At 44.3% G+C, this 20,925-nt stretch overlaps 1 protein-coding gene across 8 annotated transcripts in view; it reads left to right on the forward strand.

Annotated features, from left to right (window-relative positions):
- Positions 1–20,925, forward strand: part of LOC306913598 (phosphatidylinositol-binding clathrin assembly protein) — a 155,533-nt gene that overhangs the window by 68,695 nt on the left and 65,913 nt on the right. For all 8 annotated transcript variants that reach the window (XM_079490360.1, XM_079490359.1, XM_079490363.1 and 5 more), the window contains 6 exons: positions 8,925–9,000; positions 10,228–10,330; positions 12,061–12,154; positions 14,014–14,125; positions 15,976–16,082; positions 18,798–18,839. In XM_079490360.1, the coding sequence (XP_079346486.1) occupies positions 8,925–9,000; positions 10,228–10,330; positions 12,061–12,154; positions 14,014–14,125; positions 15,976–16,082; positions 18,798–18,839 (534 nt within the window). The remainder of the gene's footprint in view (positions 1–8,924; positions 9,001–10,227; positions 10,331–12,060; positions 12,155–14,013; positions 14,126–15,975; positions 16,083–18,797; positions 18,840–20,925) is intronic.

Below are 20,925 nucleotides of genomic sequence, written 5' to 3' on the forward strand. Positions count from 1 at the left end.
TATATAAATGCACCATTTACCATTTATACTAAAACTAAAATGCTGCACGATTGTTAATCTCAATTTTCCTCCACAAGAATTGAGATCACGATCATTGAGACTCTCATGATTCTCTTTTCCCATGAAAATATTTTTGTCTTAATTTAAGTCTGTAGTTGCTGAACATTTCTACATTCAAAATGTGGCACCTGGAACAAACTACTGTGGCTTTAAACAGACAGCATCAAAGTGCTGTACTCAAACCTCTCTTAAAGTCTCTCTCTTGTAGCAAAACCACAAGTCATTAAAATGAATTTGCACAGCCAACTTTCTTAGAAATGAGATCGCATAGGTGTCTGAATCTAGATCTCCATCTTTTTCCGTGTTTCGTATTAATTGTGCAGCACTACTACTGTACACTATGACGTTAGTCGACTACCCTTTTTCACTGAGGAAAACTAAATGGAAACTCAGTCAAAACTAAGCTATGATGACTAAACCTAAGGCTAAATAAAAATCACACCTGTGTGAAGTGAGGGGCGCTCTTATCATCGTTCATCATCATGAATCATCTCATACTGGCCAATCAGAATGCCTGATTTATATCATATTTGGTGGACATTTGACCTAATTTCTCTTTCATTGTCAATGGCAAATATTGAGACGTGTGGGCTCAAAAGCTATATATAGGAGGGGCTTGCACCCCTCAAAAACTAGACTAAAATGTTAGGGAGAGACTGGTGGAGAAGAGATCCAGTAGAACTAAAAGACAAGTCATTTTATGCTTGGTTGCGTGCTGAAAATAGCATTCTCTGCAGCCTTCTCTCATCTCAGTGTCATTTTGCCACAGGCAGGCTGTTCAACTCATCATAAGACCTGAGGCCTTCTAAATCAGTAGTTCTCAAACACGAAATTAGTTCTCAGTAGTTCTGAAGATTTGTGTTAAAAAAAAAAGTCTAAATTATTCAACACTAGAGCGGTGCCCGGTGGGCACTAGCCTACTTGGAACGATGCAAGTTGGAAATGCATGCTCCACCCAGTTATTTTGTCTGTGTCCCTTTTATGCCCATGGAGTTCTTTGTCAGGCATGCCCAAATATGGAGTCAATGCAGATGTCAGAAAAATCATTGTGATGTCAGAACAGGCCAGCTCCATATATGGAGATATTGGGGTGATCAGGTCCAGAGCCCGGGCAAAGGCGTTTGTGCTGGTTCTGGACAACCGGCTAGTTCTGACACCGGGCACTGCACTCCCTGTGGGTGTGGAACATGTGTGTCATGTGTTTGAAGTTGGTGAGGCTAACGATTCTCGAGTTACGTGGATTACAGACGTACATACGTAGTTACGTACGCACAGAGACTTGGTGCATTTATATATAGACAGTGCTTGCTGCTATTTTTTAATAGTCAACGCTAAAATTGTAAAATTATATATATACACACACACACACACACACACACACACACACACACACACTCGCTCATCTGCCAGTAGACTTGGGTGAGGTGCTGGAGTCACAATGACGTACAGATGACAAAAGAAAGGGAGGTTCTGTCTGCGCACTAGCTCAGAACTGCCCATGAAGTTCAGATTTTTTATTTTATTATATCAAGACAGCAAGCTTTCGGTCATGCAGACACATTGCTGTCCTATAAGGGCTAACCCCTTTGGTGCCCTGGTGCTTAAAAATGGCGTTTTTGAGTGCTGCAATCATAGGGTGCAGCACTCCAATGCCCAGCTATGTGTGTCCCTGGCTGTGTCCCTGGGTCTGAGCACGGAAATAGCGCTTTCTCACCACCAAGTGTCACTGTTGCGCAACCTAGCACACACACACACACACACACACACACACACAGTAGAGCTCTTCTTTGGTCCAAAAAAATGGTTCCGAAATCCGAAATTAATCTGTGACATTTTACCGATTAATCCGTGACAATTTCGTCCGATTCCGACGCGAGATTTCTTTCAAATGGCGGCGCCGAGCCCGACCGAGATCCGATATCCGACATTCCGAGAGACCCGACCCAGCCAGGCAGACATAAATGTGGACTATATGAAATAATATAGCGGACGTATTGACCAATTACCATTTTATGATTAAAGCGTGAGAGAGAGAAAGAGAGAGACACAGACAGAAAGAGAGATCTTCCCTGCAGGCTGCGTGCTACAGCAGGGGGTGAGAGAGACCCGTCTCTTCTCTTCTCCTCAGCGTGCGTGCATTTAAAATGTACCTAACGGATCATTTGTTTTTTACACAGTTTTAGCTGAGGCATGTACCGGTCTTGGCTGAATGGAATATTAACAAGGCACGACACTCAATGCACTTACTTTGCTCTCTTCTTTATCCACGTGTGGGCAATGGGATACACAGGAGAGTTGTCATGGTTGCTTTAACCTTCTTATGTTAATTTGATCTGAGCTTTGCTAGTTTGCTTTCACCTCGTTGAGGTCAACACTGTTGTCGGGATCCGTGATCGTGATATAAAGTATAATTGCACGCCGATGTTTTCATTCAAATCAGCGCAAGGCAAACCATGCAGGACGGGGCTTGCATTGCATTGGTCTTGCGCTGCTGATCCTAAACCACACGTAACACAGCCGCTCATGTCGCCGCAACACTAACCTGATCCTAGGTCAGCCTAAATTATCACACTTTAAACAGAACTTTTTTTTCTCCTCCGCAGCGATGTGCAGCAGAGCGCACATGCAGTGGATAGAGAGAGTCTCTACAGTCAGACTGGCACACAATCATACACTGATTGAATATTTTATTAACATTTGCAACAACAACAAAAAAGCACAGACAGTGCACACACACACGTCACACACACAGTAGCCTACGGGTGTTCTCGGATCCACTCGGACATTAGACATAATGATTGACAGACCCGAGTTCCGAGGGGGGTACGTCCGATTCCGACCCTGCCCGAGTGATTACGATAAAACACGACTCCGACCCGAGCGGGTCTCTGGTCAACTCGGGTATTTTCGGAGTAGGGGGACCCGGTGAAGAGCTCTCCAGTACAGTACAGTACAGTACAGTACAGTACAGTACAGTACAGTACAGTACAGTACAGTACACCGGTACAACGGTGACTCCATCGTTGACCTCAAGAGTTTCTCTCACACATGCACACACACACACACACACACGCTCACATACGCTCACATGCATGCTCACACTCACGCCACACACTTGCACACCACTGCCATGATCCAGCTGGTGCATTGCCAGAAGTAGCCCGTACACTATATTAGCATTACCTAATACCTTGCAGGCATTTACACACACACACACACACACACACACACACACACACACACACACGCTAAATTGCGTAAAATAGATCTCTTACGCAATTTAGCGTTTACCCTTCACACCTATTCAACACATTCTCTCTGTGTGTGTGTGTGTGTGTGTGTGTGTGTGTGTGTGTGTGTGTGTGTGTGTGTGTGTGTGTGTGTGTGTGTGTGTGTGTGTGTGTGTGTGTGTGTGTGTGTGTGTGTGTGTGTGTGTGTGTGTGTGTGTGTGTGTGTGTGTGTGTGTGTGTGTGTGTGTGTGTGTGTGTGTGTGTGTGTGTGTGGAGTACACAGCCTGGCCATGACTACAATGTCATTCCTCCATAGTGAATCATCAGTGTGTGTTTGTGTATCAGGCTTTCTTTGTCTTTGTTTGTTTGTGTACGTATGCCTGTGTGTGTGTGTGTGAGAGAGAGAGACTGCACCTATTCCCATTGTGAGCTAAACGTCTTTCTACCAACCAGGGATGAACTGCCCTCTGCATTGAATGGCTTTATCAAAGTTATATTTTATTGGCAATCACAACAACAAAAAAAACATATCTTCCTTGCTTATTATCGCCAGAACTATATTAAACACCTCCTGAACCCATACAGTCTCCATTCATCATAATAGATGAACGTACAGCCAAAATTAATCTATCTACCAGCTCACATTGCAGCGTGTATTTAAGTTTCTGAAACGGTTAGTCCTAATACTTGATTTAGGCCAGTCAATCTAAGCTAAAAAGTGGCGTGGCCCAAAATCAATTGCAATAGTAATCATTCAAGGTTTTTTATGATACTTAGGGTCATCCAATTCACAAAAATGGTGAATTATATACATTTTGGATCATGGTAAATTCAGGGGTTGAAAGTTGGGTACATCCTATTAAGGCAAAAATGTCTAATTTTAATTATGCTTTAAGTAGCATTTAACGTGTCAAACTAGGGGTTATTCATGATTCTGAATCCATCGCAAGCATTTGTTTGCAGCAAGGAGTGTTTTTCGTGCAACTAATGCTTGCAAGGGATTCTGAATCATGAATAACATCTAGTTTGACACATTACTTATTCATTAATTAAAATTAGACATTTTTTTTAATATAGGATGTTAATGGTACCCAACTTTCAAACCCTGAATTTACCATGATCCAAAATTGATATAATTCACAATTTTTAATATGTTATTTGAATGACCATAAGGATCATAAAAAACCTTGAATGATTACTATTGCAATTTATTTTGGGACAAATCTTAGATTGACTGGCCTAATTCTGATTTGCTGGTTTCTGATTAGACCACGTAGTAAATCTCACAGTAATCTACACCTTAAATCAGTTTATATCAATCCCAGGTGCGTTAGATCGTGAAGGTGAAGGTATTTTAAAATGTCTCCGTCGTGTCTCACCACGCCTCTCAGCCATTATACAATGCACGTTAACCTGAGACCTCTTGTGGCTTATTGCTTTACTAGATCCCTGGGGTTCCCAATGAATGAAGCTTATATAATTTAAGTGGAAATGGGTGACATCAGAACAAATAAATGTATTTAATTTTAGATAATTGATACATGATGGGTCTGTGCTGAAACACATTCCTGGTCATACTGTACTGTATATTTTACCCATTTAGAATGATTTCTCATGCCCTTGATGATGCTCAGTGGTGCCCCCTACTGGGCCCCTAGTACTGGTATTTTGTCCAGCCAAGTGTGGATTTCAACCATATAATTGTATTAAAGGTTTCCCAACGATTTTGTTCACCGTTGTCGTTAGATGTGGTGTGGACTCTGATTCCGCCAACCGTTTGAGTCAGAACAAGTTTTAAAACAATATATCAATTATTTCCAGCAATCAGGCTTCATGTCGACGGCCCTTCAGTCCCTTTCTGTCTTATGAGATGTTGCACTTTCTTTCTTTAGTTTGATTCTCTGCTGTGTTGCCTCTTTCTACTTCTCTCCTTCTCTGCACCCCCCCCCCCCCACACACACACACACAATTCCCAATCCACAGAGTGCATTTTCTTTGCCCTGAAAGTTGCCCTCAACAAATTTCAAGACAGCACTTTCTCTGCACTATTACTTCGCGAGATTGACACGCACGCACGCACGCACGCACGCACGCACGCACGCACGCACACACACAGTCGTGTTGAAGGCACACTCAGTAAAGTCAGATGTCATAAACTGGCAAACTTGCTTTTTATTGTAGATTTCAGGCATACAGCATTCTCACTTGCCCCCACACACATGCACAAAAGGTCAACAACAATTCCTATTTGTTTCGTGGATTTTTAGAAAGATGAGGTCGTCACTCAACGATCACAGTGTCGTCATAGCAATGTTCATTAAAATGAATTGTCCAAAACAGTCAACATGTCAACTTGTCAACTTTTTTGCAACAAGTCCACCTGAACACTTCTGAACACTGCTATGTGTAGCGCTGAACACACTGTGCCATGTAGTGTGGAGGATTTCCAGAGACCCCATCTCGGCCGGGGTTCACCTTATTAGGGCAGTCCAACAGGCATCTGCTTAATTCATTGGCCAACCCAAACCAAAGCTTTGTGTGACGTTTGTTTAACCTGAATCAAAGTATACTTGACATTGTGTTCAATTACACTCCCAAATATTTCATAGCATAGTAATACTTCAAATTTGTGGCAAATGTGTGAAAAATGTTTTGCTGGACGGTACATTTGAAAGGACAGACTTCGGTAGACGCTCGAGCTGCTGTTGCCGTCGGTCATGAGGTCTACTCCTTTGGAGGGCACATGAGCGACAGGCGTCATCAGCTCAAGGTGCGCGTCTTCAACACAGTGTCTTTGCGCTGGACGAAGGTGTCCCCGGTGGCTACCGGAGGAGGTGGACAACGTACCCTCAAGGGTCCCTCGTTACGTGACGGCTACACGGCCGCGCTGGTATCACAGATCGTCTATATCTGGGGTAATTCTTACAGAGAGGACGACCGCAAGGTTCTTTATGCGTTCGACGTCGACACCCACGGGTGGATCAAGCACAAGATGTCTGGCGTTGTTCCAGTGGGGAGTGAGTACCACTCGGCCTGTGTGTTGGGGACGGTCATGTATGTCTACGGAGGATGGTTCAAGCATGTCTACGGAGGATTGTTCAAGCAGACTGGACACACTAATGACATCTACAAGCTGGACACCTCCACGATGGTCTGGTATTTAATCAACACCAGAGGCACTCCGCCGCCCACTTCAGAAGGTCACTCAGCCACAATCATTGGGACAAAGATGTTTGTGTTCGGGGGCTGCGGCGTCGACGACAACAGTGTCCGAGTGTTTGACACGGAGACCGACGTCTGGCTGAGCACGCCTACCGCAGAGCTTCTTTCAAAGGGTCGCGAGGATCATTCAGCCTTTTCCTACAACGGAGAGCTGTACATTTTCATGGGTGACAACTCCAAGTGGACATTCAAAGATCTGTGGAAGTTCAACCCGGATACCTTCTCCTGGAAGAAGGTCGAGCCCAAGGGGAGAGGCCCGTGTCTACGGTTGTGTGAGATGTGCTGTTGCATGGTGGGAGATCGTATCCTCCTCTTTGGAGCATGGAACGCTTTCCAAGACATCTTAGACTTGAGCCCTAGTCTGAAGACGTTATGCAAGCTAGTGGTTATTCAGTCCGGTTTCGATCAGGCGGAACTACCACACGACATCAGGTGGGAACTGGCAGCCATGACTACCAACTAGCAACAATACTTAAGCTTCATTACTGGCCAACATTAATCCCAGTGATCTAAATGGAAGACATCTGGTGGTAGTTCCATGCCATTACAGAATTTGCCGTTTTGTAACCGCTTGCAAGTTCCAGACTAATATCTACGCAGTGATATTAATCTGGCTATGCCAGGCTAGCAGGGTCCTAGTGCCTGCAGATATTCTGGAATGTAGCAACGCGTTGTCAAAAAACATTTATTTTTAACGTTAAAACACATAAATAAATACACTTCCTGTGGCTACGTCATTTTGGCCACCCTGATGGTCCTAACGCGACGTTGAGAAACTGACGACTGACACCACTACACATAATATTATTTGATCATTTTTTTGTTTTAGAACAACGTTTCCATGAAACTTTACATGCTTTACATGGAGATTATATACTATAGCTAGAACTATTTCACAGGTGTCTATAGCTCGTTTGATTGATTGATTTGAGAGTGGAAAAACTAGTTTATCTTTTAAGTGACTATGGGTGACTATCGGTTGACAGGGTGGCGGTGGCCTAAACCCACACTGAAAGACTGTGAATTAAAGGATACCTCCAGGCTGGAGCTTGCCTTTAATTCACCGTTTTTCACTGTCACTGGAGGCTCCAGCGTGTTTTCACATTTTGTTTGGTTCCATCGATCCCGTCGTTCCATCATTGTCAAAACAGGGTCAAGTACAGAACATGTCTTGTCCGTGGCTGTCAGGCCGAAACCGGACAACATTTAGACCAATGTTTCATGCTCTGAGAGTTTGTGCAGTTGTGCTTCCATTTCAATGTCGTGCCTCGTTTAAAGGTGGAATGTCATGCCGCCTCAAGGCATTTCGACCTGAGGACGCATCTGTGTCACCTTAGCTTATATCATCACTTTAATCATTATTTGAAACTCTAGCTATTGAAAAATAGCAGATCTACAAGCTCGTAGCGCTGCACTGAGTACCGCGCTACGAGCTTGTAGATCTGCTATTTTTGAAAAATGAGTGGTGGCCAATTACTTATAATTTCTGGGATCCTTGACATGAGATGGTTTGAGAACCACTGATATAGAAACAGGGTTTTTCAGAAAACTGTCATGATTTAGAAGACATTTTGTAGAATCTGGTCTCAGGTCTTATTGGGTTATTGCTTCATGTTTCGTTCCGTCACTGTCGGGCAGAAACTCTGCACCTCCATGTTATTTTATCCTTCATGTTTTAGTTTTTCATGAATGATTGCCCTACTGTTATACCAGTTTGTTTGTATGGCGGTGTTGTCCAAATGTAGCTAAAGGAGCTGATCTGTGAGCTCACATTGCAGTTTTGACAGCATTAGACCATTAATCGGGCTTTATTTGGCATTAATTACTCTTTACTCTCCATTGTGGTCACATTTATATTTTGGTCTTTGACTTGTGGCCTCGCTCCGCAGTTGCTTCTGGCTAATTAGCGGAAACGTATATATACTTAGAGAATAATAGGGAAGTGTGTGTGTGTGTGTGTGTGTGTGTGTGTGTGGGTGGGGGGGGGGGGGGGGAATGGAATCACTATCTGATCAATTACATCATGCAGTTAATGCTAATGTAGCATTGACGGAAAATGCCCTTTCTAACTAAATTGCAAGGTTCATTAGCAGAATCTATAAATATGATGATCAGTATGCACACCAACCAAATGTGTCTCTATGTGAAAAGAGTGAAACATGCATACTAATGTGTGTGTGAGAATTTAATCTGTGCCAAACGTTGTATATCTTGTGTCGTGAAAAGGTATTAACAAATTTAACACAATTGATGCTAAGGGCGGGTATACTCGCCTATCTATTAATTAATTTGGCAAGGTGCGGTGGACGAGTATACTCGTCCTAAGGCGTTTAATATCGCCTTGCTATTTTCCATTTCTGGAAGTGCCCTAGGGACGCTAAATTAACCTGTCTGCTCTGTTGTGTTCTGCAGCGTTTCATCCAGTACCTGGCCTCCAGAAACACTCTCTTCAACCTCAACAACTTCCTGGATAAGGGCGCGCTGCAAGGTATTCAAGCACACACACACCTCTGTCAAGGTGCCAACTTGCGCCTTGCACACAAGTTGGCCATAGACGGCCTACTTGTGCGCAAGCAGAGCGCGCAAGTAATGCTACTAACTAATGTCTATTACAACTGCTGTTCTAAATCATTTAGACCCGTTAGACCAACCTTGAAACGTACCTTAATTACGTCACCATCAACAGCCAATAAGGGACTACCATTCTTACCCCGACATACCCAGCATACGTACCTTAGTTCATCAGGTCAATCCCTGATTGGCCGACGGACAACACCGACATACGACCGACAGACGATTACAGTACTTGCACGCTCTGCTTGCGCAAGTAATAATAATAACTGTTTTTTTTTAGTGGTGCAAACCACTCCAACAACCAGCTTTGTCTGTATCTATGTTTGTGTACCTGTGTACGTGTCCGCGCAAAGGTGAGCATGGTTACTATGGTTAGTGTGTGACGTCACTGACATAGCTGATCAGACTATATAAGACCTTGCACCACTCAGTTCACACGGGTGTGATTTTATTATATAGCTCTTTTCTCAACATACGTGACAAAGTGCTGCACAAAATCACACCGATTTAAAATGACAAAAGCAAACATGCAAGCACCACAAAATGCATGCATGGTAAATAAATGGTAAATGGTGCATTTATGTAGTGCCTTCATCCAAGGTGCTTTACATAGATTGTGCATTACTTTCACCCACACATTCATACACCGATGGTGGAAGAAACCATGCAAGGCACCCACTTCAGTGTCTTGCTCAAGGACACTTCGACACTAATTCTGTAACACTACATATCATATAGGATACAAACACACACACACACACACACACACACACACACACACACACACACACACACACACACACACACACACACACACCACAGTGAACTCGAGCCCTCTCAGTAGCACGGGCTGTGGATGGAAGATGGAAGCCGTTTCACTCGTTCCTCCCTACTGTATCACTCTCTACTCCATCTGTATTCACCCCCATTCATTGCTCTTTATCTCTCTCCTCTCTTGTCCCCCTGACTATCTCTCTCCTGTCCTCAACCCCTCACTCTTTTGGTCCACTCCTCTCTTTCTCGTCTCTCATCCCCTATCTCTCCATCTCTGCCTCTTTCTATCCTTTTCTGCCTCTTTCTCCTCGATTCCCTCTCTCTCTCTCCCCCCCCCCCCCCCTCCCTCTGTCGTTCTCTTTTATAGGTTATGACATGTCTACGTTCATCAGGCGTTACAGTCGCTATCTGAATGAGAAGGCCATGTCCTACAGACTGGTGGCTGTGGACTTCACCAAGATGAAGAGAGGGTAAGCATAGCCACGCACACACGCACGCACAGAAAAATACAGGTTCCTCATCTTGTTTGCTCCACTTGGATCGTTTGCAACTTGCTGAAGATAATTAAACAACATGGCTACCACATATAAGACTCTAAATAACAAAGCTAACATAATATAATATTCCATAGCATTAATTTAGACACAAGAAAAGTAAGAATGTAGAATGTAAAGATACAGTAAGGGTGTGGCTCACCACATATAAAGGCTATTTTCATTTCAATTTCTCAAGCTTCTTCGGGCCCGTCTTTTTCCTGGCTTGTTTGTTCATAAATCTATAAATCTTTGTCTGGGGGGAGTAGCTGTCAAGCAATCTACTGCCACTTGGTAGCATCCGAACCAGGTTCAAGTTCTCAGCCACCACGACTGATTGGAGTCATTAGTATTCCATATACGTCAGCATGTCTTCTATGGAATGATGTCACACAAGCTTACAACTGTTGTAAGCTTTTAGACCTGTTCGCGTATTAGTTATTAATAATCGATAAAATTGTGTATTTAAAGTGGTCAATCTAGCAACATCTTCCAGAAAACCCTAATGATCTCAGATATTTCATAAAAGCAAATATTCAAACCTTAAAGCCTTAGGTGTGGCTACCAAAACATCATCATTTATTTGACATAATGTGTATGAAACACAGTGCTGGGGGGCTCCTCTCACTCTGTTCCACAAATGGAAAATTAGAACTTGGCCTGACGAAATGTTGAAGAGACGACAGTTTTGACAAGGACAATAATAGAATGAGCCTCAATAGAAGTTCAAATTAAGGTCAGAATTGGAGACCCTGGCCTGAAAGAGGGCGTTTTTTATAGATCTTGATATGGATTATATCTACTGATATTTATTTTTTTAAAGCTCTTTTTTATTGACCTTTTCATTCTTAACACTGTCAGGAGTGTCAGCACATGCATAATAGTAGGAACAGGGTTAATAAATAAACAGCTGGAAATAATAATCGAGTAGTAATAAAAACAATACACGAGAGGTACATGGTACGGAGCCCCTAAGGGGACACGTAGTGGGTAGCTTTTTTCAGGGGGATTTTTCAAAGTTGAGTTTTTCAAACTCGACTTTGAAATGTCAATCTCGACTTTGAAAGGTCAAACTCGACTTTGAAATGTCAATCTCGACTTTGACATTTCAAAGTCGAGATTGAAACTTTTCAATCTCGACTTTGAATGCCACTTCATGACGGTTGCCGACCCCTGGCTCAGAATGATAATGCCCAAACATCATCAAAATGTACTTTATTCCATGTGACAGCAGACGGAATCAATGGAGATGTTGGTTCATTGTTCCAGTGTGCATCACAGTGTGTCGTGACTCGTGTGTTGTTTGTTTTACCAGTATTGCGCACCATGAACATTGCGTTGTTTTTCTCACCAGTATAACATTGCATTGTTTTTCTCACCAGTATTGACGGAGTCATGCGCACCATGAACATTGCGTTGTTTTTCTCACCAGTATTGACGGAGTCATGCGCACCATGAACATTGCGTTGTTTTTCTCACCAGTATTGACGGAGTCATGCGCACCATGAACATTGCGTTGTTTTTCTCACCAGTATTGACGGAGCCATGCGCACCATATGAACATTGTGTTGTTTTTCTCACCAGTATTGACAGAGTCATGCGCACCATATGAACATTGTATTGTTTTTCTCACCAGTATATGAACATTGCGTTGTTTTTCTCAACAGTATTGACGGAGTCATGCGCACCATGAACATTGAGAAGTTGATCAAGACTCTGCCCATCATTCAGAACCAGCTGGATGCTCTGCTTGACTTCCAGGTACGTGTGTGTTAGCACAGGGGTTCTCAACCTGGACGTCGCGACCCCTTGGGGGGGGTCCCGAAATTATTTTAGTTCCTTTCCCCTCCATCAGACGCCCCGGCTGGCCAGGGGGAGGTAGTTTAGAGACCCTAGGGGACACGGAGAGAACATGCAAACTCCACACATTCCTGTTTGGAGTGTGTAATATGTGTTTTTAGATGGGTTAAAGAAAAAGGCTCCCAGTTGCTCCGACGATACAAAACGTATATTGGAATATAATAAAGCTCAGTAAAATCCTATGGTATATTTACCGAGAGAGGAGCGTGATGAAACGGTTGCTACGTGGTTGCTACCCTGTAAAAGTGTGAAGGAGGCAGACGGCCGTGGCTGTGTGTGTGACGCATGTTCACATTTCAATTGCCTTTTCAGAGAACACTCCATGTTGCCATGGTTGTGACTTTGAACACAGATAATCTGATGAGCAGCAACCACAGCTTTGCTATGAATATGACTAAAAATGTTCGTCAACTACAGTTTTACACTGAGGAATACTGAATAAAGACTAGATTAAAACTAAACTATGATGACTAAAACTGAGACTAAATATGTTGACAATTTCGCCAACAAATACAAACTAGACTCAAAAATTAGGAAGGGACTAGTGGACAACAGATATAGTCAGTCATCTTACACTTGGTTGAATGCTGAAAATAGCAGATCCCACAAAGTGTCGCGCAGATCGTCGCGCAGATCGCACAATGCGCTGCTACGCATTGTGAGCTTGTATATCTGCTATTATCAGCAAGTGTAAAATCAGCCATTACGACGCCATCAAGGCCCACTAAAATATGTTTTAGTCGACTAAATCAACTGTAGATTTAGTCGACTGTAGATTTAGTCTGTCTAGCCTTGGAGTGGCGGTGAAACTAGGCTACGCATACACACCCACAGTACAGTACAGTACAGTACAGTACAGTACAGTACAGTACAGTACAGTACAGTACAGTACAGTACAGTACAGTACAGTACAGTACAGTACAGTACAGTACTTACCCTCAGATGACTAAAATGGGACTTAACTAAAACACTACTCCAACCTGATGCAGTGCTGCTATCCTGCTGCGAGTTATTCAATATATTTCACGCCTGGGTGAAAACAAATTAATGGAAATGGACAACTAACGTTCGCATTAAGTACAAGCACAGGCCTAATGTTGTCTTTTTTTCACGAGATCAACGCAATGAACACTAGTATGAGATTTGTAGTCAAGTCAAGTAAATATCAGGCCCGGTCGATGAGAATACAAATGAACCAGTACTGGCACTGCAAAAACATAATGTAACGCTGCTCAGTAACTGAGCGCGAACTGGCGTGGCGCGAATGGGGCGACGCGACCAAAGTGAACGGCCACCTGGTATCTTCGCCACCTGGTATCTTCGCCACCTGGTATCTTTGCCCTGGCTGGAAAAATCAAATGTAAGCGACCTTCGCGTCCCGACAGCCAATCAGCGTTGTTGTTTTCATGGCTGTTTGGTTTTATCCATTCAGTTCCAATTGAACTGACACCGGGAAAAACAATATACAAACCCTTTGCAAACACATAGGAACTAGTTTTGCTGCTCATAAATGATATAGTAGCATAGGTTTGAATGCACCTTGTGCATGCATACAGTATCACTCACTGCTATAGTCTACATCTTATCACTGATAGTGTGTCAACTAGTGTCAAGTGTGTGTCTGTCAGTCAGCCTGTAACATTTAACCTCATGGTCAAAGTGAACAAAGTAAAAACAGAATCTCCCCTGCCTTCTCTCTCGTCTCCTCCTCTCTCTCTCGTCTCCTCCTCTCTCTCTCTCCCCTCCCTCCCTCTCTCCAGGCCAATCCTAATGAGTTGACCAATGGAGTGATCAACTCAGCGTTCATGCTACTCTTCAAAGACTCCATCAGGCTGTTCGCTGCTTACAACGAAGGAGTCATTAATCTGCTGGGTAAGCATCGTGCACGCACGCACGCACGGTCGCACGCACACACACACACACACACACACACACACACATAAAGACATGAACATGTGTCATAACATGCACGCCATCTGTCTGCAGGTGATACAGTAGAACACAAACACACAAACACACACGCACATCAAACGTGTACTGCTGTGCAAATGCTCACATTCACCGACTGTCATGCTCACATTGAGATACGCACGCACGCACGCACGCACACACGCACGCACGCACGCACGCACGCACGCACGCACGCACCCACACACACACACACACACAGCTGGAGAGATTGACACAATCACACACTCTCAGCATGATACACAGATATTCACACACACACACACACACACACACACACACACACACACACACACACACACACACACACACACACACACATACACACACACACACACACACATAGGCTCTCATAGGACTGTAAGTGTTTTATTGTGACAGGCTGTCATGTTTGTCTTCTCCATTTGTTCCTGTGTCTCTACTGCACATGGCAGTGTTATCGTACTAGTAGTACAGTGGTTCTCAAAGTGGGGTCCGGGGACCCCTTGAGGGAGTTCCAGGGGGTCCAGTAGTACAGTGGTTCTCAAAGTGGGGTCCGGGGACCCCTTGAGGGAGTTCCAGGGGGTCCAGTAGTACAGTGGTTCTCAAAGTGGGGTCCGGGGACCCCTTGAGGGAGTTCCAGGGGGTCCAGTTCTAGTAGTACAGTGGTTCTCAAAGTGGGGTCCGGGGACCCCTTGAGGGAGTTCCAGGGGGTCCAGTTCAAGTAGTACAGTGGTTCTCAAAGTGGGGTCCGGGGACCCCTTGAGGGAGTTCCAGGGGGTCCCCAGTGTTATCGTACTAGTAGTACAGTGGTTCTCAACGTGGGGTCCGGGGACCCCTGGAGGGAGTTCCAGGGGGTCCCCAGTGTTATCGTACTAGTAGTACAGTGGTTCTCAACGTGGGGTCCGGGGACCCCTGGAGGGAGTTCCAGGGGGTCCCCAGCAAAATGATAGTTGGAACCAAATGGACCCTATGGGACTGTAACTCTGAGAGTGTACAAACTCAGAGTGCACAAATGCGTACAAATTGTACAATTGTACAAATTGTATACAACGTGGTTGCATTTAGCAAATTAATTAACAAATTAATTTTACAATATACAGTAAATTGGGGTCCCAGAGATGGAAATGCCGTTAACTGGGCGTCTGTAGCTTAATGCATGTCAAACTGGGAGTCCTTGAAATGAAAATGGTTGAGAATCACTGCTAGAGCCGTACAAATGGGGGTCAGCAGGCTGATGAATGTCAATTTGGGGGTCCTTGACATGAAAACGTTTGAGAAGCAATGTAGTAGTACACAGTTACTGTGTGTGTACTGCACACTGCAGTGTTATGGTAGTTGTAGTACACATAACACCATCAACACCAACACTGTTCACACTTTAATTATGCATTTGTGCATTTTCAGAGCCTGTTCATTTCTATGATCTTTTTTTGTTTGTTTTAATGAATGAGGTTTTAGAGAAGAAATACTGTGACACTTATTTCTTCTCTTGCATTTCAATATCCATGTTACTGTATGTGATTGTAAAATCCTTTAGTCTTTTTTGTCCAATTATTTGGGGGCCAATGTCACCTGCAATATCCTAAATAATAACCTTGTTGAACCGATTGGAAGACGGGTTATTCTTTTCTGCCTGACAGCGATGATATTTTAAAATCGCTTCCACTTGTTTTTTTTGTCATAAAAACAGCTTCACATAAAATTATGAAGCGTAATTGTTTGGGGGTACATTTTCAACCTTTCCGTGTCTTCCTCCCTCTCCATTTTTGTAGAGAAATATTTCGACATGAAGAAGAATCAGTGTAAAGATGCTCTGGACATCTACAAGAAGTTCCTCTACAGGATGACCAAGCTGTCCGAATTCCTCAAAGTGGCAGAGGTACGCACGCACGCACGCACGCACGCACGCACGCACGCACGCACGCACGCACGCACGTGGCTGGCCCCTGCGGTGCAATTACACCGCAAGAATCTTCGTCATAAATCATACAAAAATCTGAAGTTGCAGACTTCCGTGGGGAAAAATTGGCCACTCAAGGCCACTCCAGAAGCACTTTGCGAGCAGCGGAGGCATAGAGACACCGCAGGATGTCGATTAGAAGAACGTTGTCATGCTGTATAGGTTGAAAAGCCTTATTGGGTTCAACATAATTGGTTTGGTAGCAATCACAGATGAAGAACACTGCATTTATGATTTTGAAAAAAGCATGCGTTCTCTTATTGCAGAGCTTGACGTGAGAATTGGATTGGCTGGATTGTTCATGATGTAGCACAAGATCAGAAACGTGCTATTTTGTACAAGATTAAAAAAAGATATCATCTCTCTCCCTCTCTCGCGCGCACACACGCGCACACACACACACACACACACACACACACACACACACACACACACACACACACACACACACACACACACACACACACACACACACACACACACACACACACACGCGCGCGCACACGCACACGCACACGGGCAGCTGCTGCTAACCAGCTGGTAAGTGTAATCTGCCATAGATGTGTCAAAAAGATGTGCTGCCAGCTGGTTTAGTCTCTCACATAAGTCTCTCTGTCTCACACACACACACACACACACACACACACACACACACACACACACACACACACACACACACACACACACACACACACACACACACACACACAGGCATACTGACATACTCGATGTTAATTCTAGTGTTAGTATATTAACGATTTGACAGTGATTTTTAATTTGCTCCAAATACATTTTTAATGCACCTACAGCAGTGCAATTTTTGTAAAACGTGTTTTATTGTCGATTGTATGTGCTGTGCTGTGCTGTGGGTGCGCAGCCTAGTTTCACAAGGCTACACAGGTCCTGACTTACCCTCACTGGCCTGTGCACGCTCACACACACACACACACACACACACACACACACACACACACACACACACACACACACAGGCGCACACACCCAAAATAACCCCTAAGATGGAGACTGTGGTTAGGTGCTCGGTTAGCTCTCTCTCTGTCTCTCTGTCTCTCTCGCCCCTGTACCTGACAAAGATGGATGCCCGAGAGCCTCCTCTCCAGCCATGCAGCGCCAACAGATCATCCCTCTTTCTCTTTCTCTCCTCTCTCCTGTCCTCAACTCGCCTGTTCCTCTCTGTCTCTGTCTCTCTCTCTGTCTCTCTCTCTCTCTCTCTCTCTCTCTCTCTCTCTCTCTCTCTCTCTCTCTCTCTCTCTCTCTCTCCCCCCCCCCCCCTCTCGCTTCCACTTAAGCCTGCTTTTATCGGTCATCGTGCGACCGTGGAGTGGTCCCACAGTGGAAATAGCCAATTTACGAGTTCACAACGCGTCGCATCTGCGATGAGCTGAGACTTGTAAATTGTCTATTTTTAGCCGCGTGACGGTCTTTCTCTCCCTCCTTTTCTCCTCTCTCTCTCCCTCCCTCCCTCTCACTCACTCCCTTTCTCCTCTCTCATCCTCCCTCCCTCTCTCACTCCCTCTCTCCTCCCTCCTCTCTCTCTCTCTCTCTCTCTCTCTCTCTCGAATTGTAACGGCTGGCTTCCCTGACACAATAAACAACAACACTGGCAACACAAACTTATGTGTATGAAATATGAAACAGGAGCAGCTTTCCATTATTCAGCTGCACCATTTTTGTGCACTCCTTGTGTCAGTCATTCTAATCTAAAGGTCAATGCATTCCATGTTTATTTTATATCAATGCATTATATATCATGTTGTGTGTTCTTTGGTCTCGGAAGCCACCGTAACACAACGGGGTGAGTTTTGGGTCAGCCGACACACAAACGGTTCTACCGCCATTGGGCTGAAGCTACTTTTTTCGCCACGTTTTTGTCCTTGTAGCCACGTTTTTTTTTTAAACCTGACTCCGCCAGATCCAGCAGTTACACAAACTACTTCCATCTGGTATCAATGCAGCCCAATCGCTGAAGAAGGCGGGTCCTTATTTTTCAAGCTACTTGGCAGGTGATTGGCAGATCCCGCCCGTATAGCTGCCGCTGATTGGTCGGAACCGCGGCCGGTTGGGTTCATCACTACTGCGTCAGCTATTCCAGATGGAGGCTGTGTTGTGAACTTGTGGCCTCTATCTGTGTCCAAAACCATGTCAGTGGTGCACACAAGCTTTCAATTGTCAAGTCAGTTACGATCTCTTTGCTGTGGTGATCTTTGGTGAAATGTCCCTTTAAATGTTGTTAAAAAAACGGTCTCAATGTTGACACCTCACCATCCATCAGTGGCCACGCCCCCATCCGTCCTCATTGGTCAGACATTTTCACGGCGTCCAATCATCATTGTCACACACACACACAGCATCCATTTCGCCTGGTCAGTCAGCCAACCAGAGTCCTGCCGCATACTTTATATTTTCTTGTTTATTTCTGTTGTTTATGTTTATGTTGATGCCACCGCATGAATTAATGAAACCCTTGTTGTTTTCTTTTTCATTCTATTTTTGCCCTCCTCTTATCCCCTGCCCTCTCCTTTTGATTGATTTGTTTATTTGTCCATTTTGTTTCAATCAATCCTTTTCTCCCCCCTTTTTGTTTTTTTCTTATTTGTTTGTTTGTGACAACAGCAAGTTGGAATAGATCAGGGTGACATCCCCGATCTCTCACAGGTCAGTGTACATCTCATCTCTCTCTCTCTCTCTCTCTCTCTCTCTCTCTCTCTCTCTCTCTCTCTCTCTCTCTCTCTTTTCCATGCTTTACCTCCTCTAAAGCCTGAGTGATATTTGGTTGTGCACCTCGTCGTTCCCCCGGCCCTGAACACAGCCTGGCGTATAAGCTCACATAAGGTGATCTCAAAGCGTGGGCTTATACCGTGGCTTTTCGGGGTCGCAGCAGCACCGGTTCACAGCCAAGTATAATTCAACCTCTAATCAGTTTCTTTCTAAACTCACAAGCCTTCATCCATCCGTGCCCAACCATACATCAGTGCATTTCCTCCTCCTCCTCCCTTCTATCAAATATATCGCTGTGTTCTTCTCAGTATACACTCATCTTCTCTCTCTCTCTCTCTCTCTCTCTCTCTCTTTCTCTCTTTCTCTCTCTCTCTCTCTCTCTCTCTCTCTCTCTCTCTCTCTCTCTCTCTCTCTCTCTCTCTCTCTCTCTCTCTCTCTCTCTCTCTCTCTCTCTTTCCACCTCTCTCTCTCCTCTAACCAAAAGCCATCTTGTCTAACCTAATCTCTGCTTCCCATTTCCACCACCGTCCACTTACTTCTTCTGGTTAGATTGATTTGTTCCTGAGTGTGTCTCTGGGTGCACCGTCCATAGGCACTCTGTTAAAGCCTACTTTAACCACTTAAGCCATTGAGAACTGAGCACCATATTCTACAAATGTCTTCTTGAATTCTAAAAGTTTTCAGTTTCTTTGTCAGTGGTGCTCAGACTATTTAATGTCAAGGACCCCCAGCATTTTCTGTATTTCGTCGCGGACCACCGTTCTGAAAATGTTGTTTCGGGGACCCCACAGAAGCAAAGATATGAGTTAAAAACATTTGCTGTGAAAGAATATATATTCAAAGATTTGCGCCACATTTTCACGATTTTTTCAAAAAATAGCATAGATCTACAAGGTTGTAGCTCCTTTGAGCTTGTAGATCTGCTATTTTTCAACAGCTAAAGTTTTAAAATAAAGGTTAAAGTGGTTAAAACTATAAAGGTGACACAGATGGCGTCCTCAGGTCTAAATGGGTTAATCCCCTTTGTACTTTGTGCGGTGAATACGGAAAGTAGCTCATCTTACAGGCTCACAGAGAGTTGTAAAGCTATGTTTTGGTGAGTTTCCTGCCCACCGCGCTGTGACTATAGGGCTTTGGATCCTCCACGGAGAATCCAGCATGGCTGGTTCGCTTCAGTGAACGCCGTTGACTGCGTTCCCAAGTTCCAGGGTGGGAATCCGGCACGGGAGGAGAGGGAATGGGCTCTCTATGCACACACGCAATTTTGGAAAGAACTTGGGCCCCTTCACCTCACAGGTGTTACCGCTGCTACTAATGAAGGCTCTGTTCTATTCTGGTCAAACAGTAAGCATGTTTCCATGAAGCCGTGGTTTTGCACAATAAGGCTCTTGCGAATAAAATCCTGAATGGAAACACCTCAAAAGTCTTCCTTTTTCGCAAAAAAAACACTTTTGCGCTTGCAGGGGCTATTTCGAAAAAGTGAAATGCGCAAATGGGGTTTGGAAACACTTGCGGAAAAGATTTCTAATTAGAAAGTATTGAACTCACCTTATATCGCTTTTGAACAGTTGGAAAAGAAAAAAAAAACATGCAAGGTTATCTGTCACGCGTAAATTTCCATTTTGGCCGTGTTGATGTCGCTTCTTATTGTCTCCCCTCGTCTGTTCCGAGCTGTTTTGGAGATCACTTCCATGATCAACGCTCTCACAAATGGAACCAAATGGGCCCGTAAGGCTCCACTTGGTTCCATTTGTACACTTCCAGAGTTATGGGGTCCTTGAAATTAAAAGAGTTTTGAGAACCACTGCACACTAATGGCTCGTACACACTGCACGATATTTGCTCTGTTTATGCTGTCGGGGACCATTTTTGGCGCTCGCCCGATATGACGCAAAATCGGTCTTTGATCGGCGAGGTTTTTCTCGCTGTGTGAAAGGCTCTGCGAGAAGATAATAGCGCTGATAAAAGCGCTCGGCAACGCCTTCCCGACCGTTTCTGAATATCTAGCAGGTTTGATATTTGG

Source organism: Electrona antarctica, assembly GCF_951216825.1.
Source record: "Electrona antarctica genome assembly, chromosome: 21".
Lineage (NCBI taxonomy): Eukaryota > Metazoa > Chordata > Actinopteri > Myctophiformes > Myctophidae > Electrona > Electrona antarctica.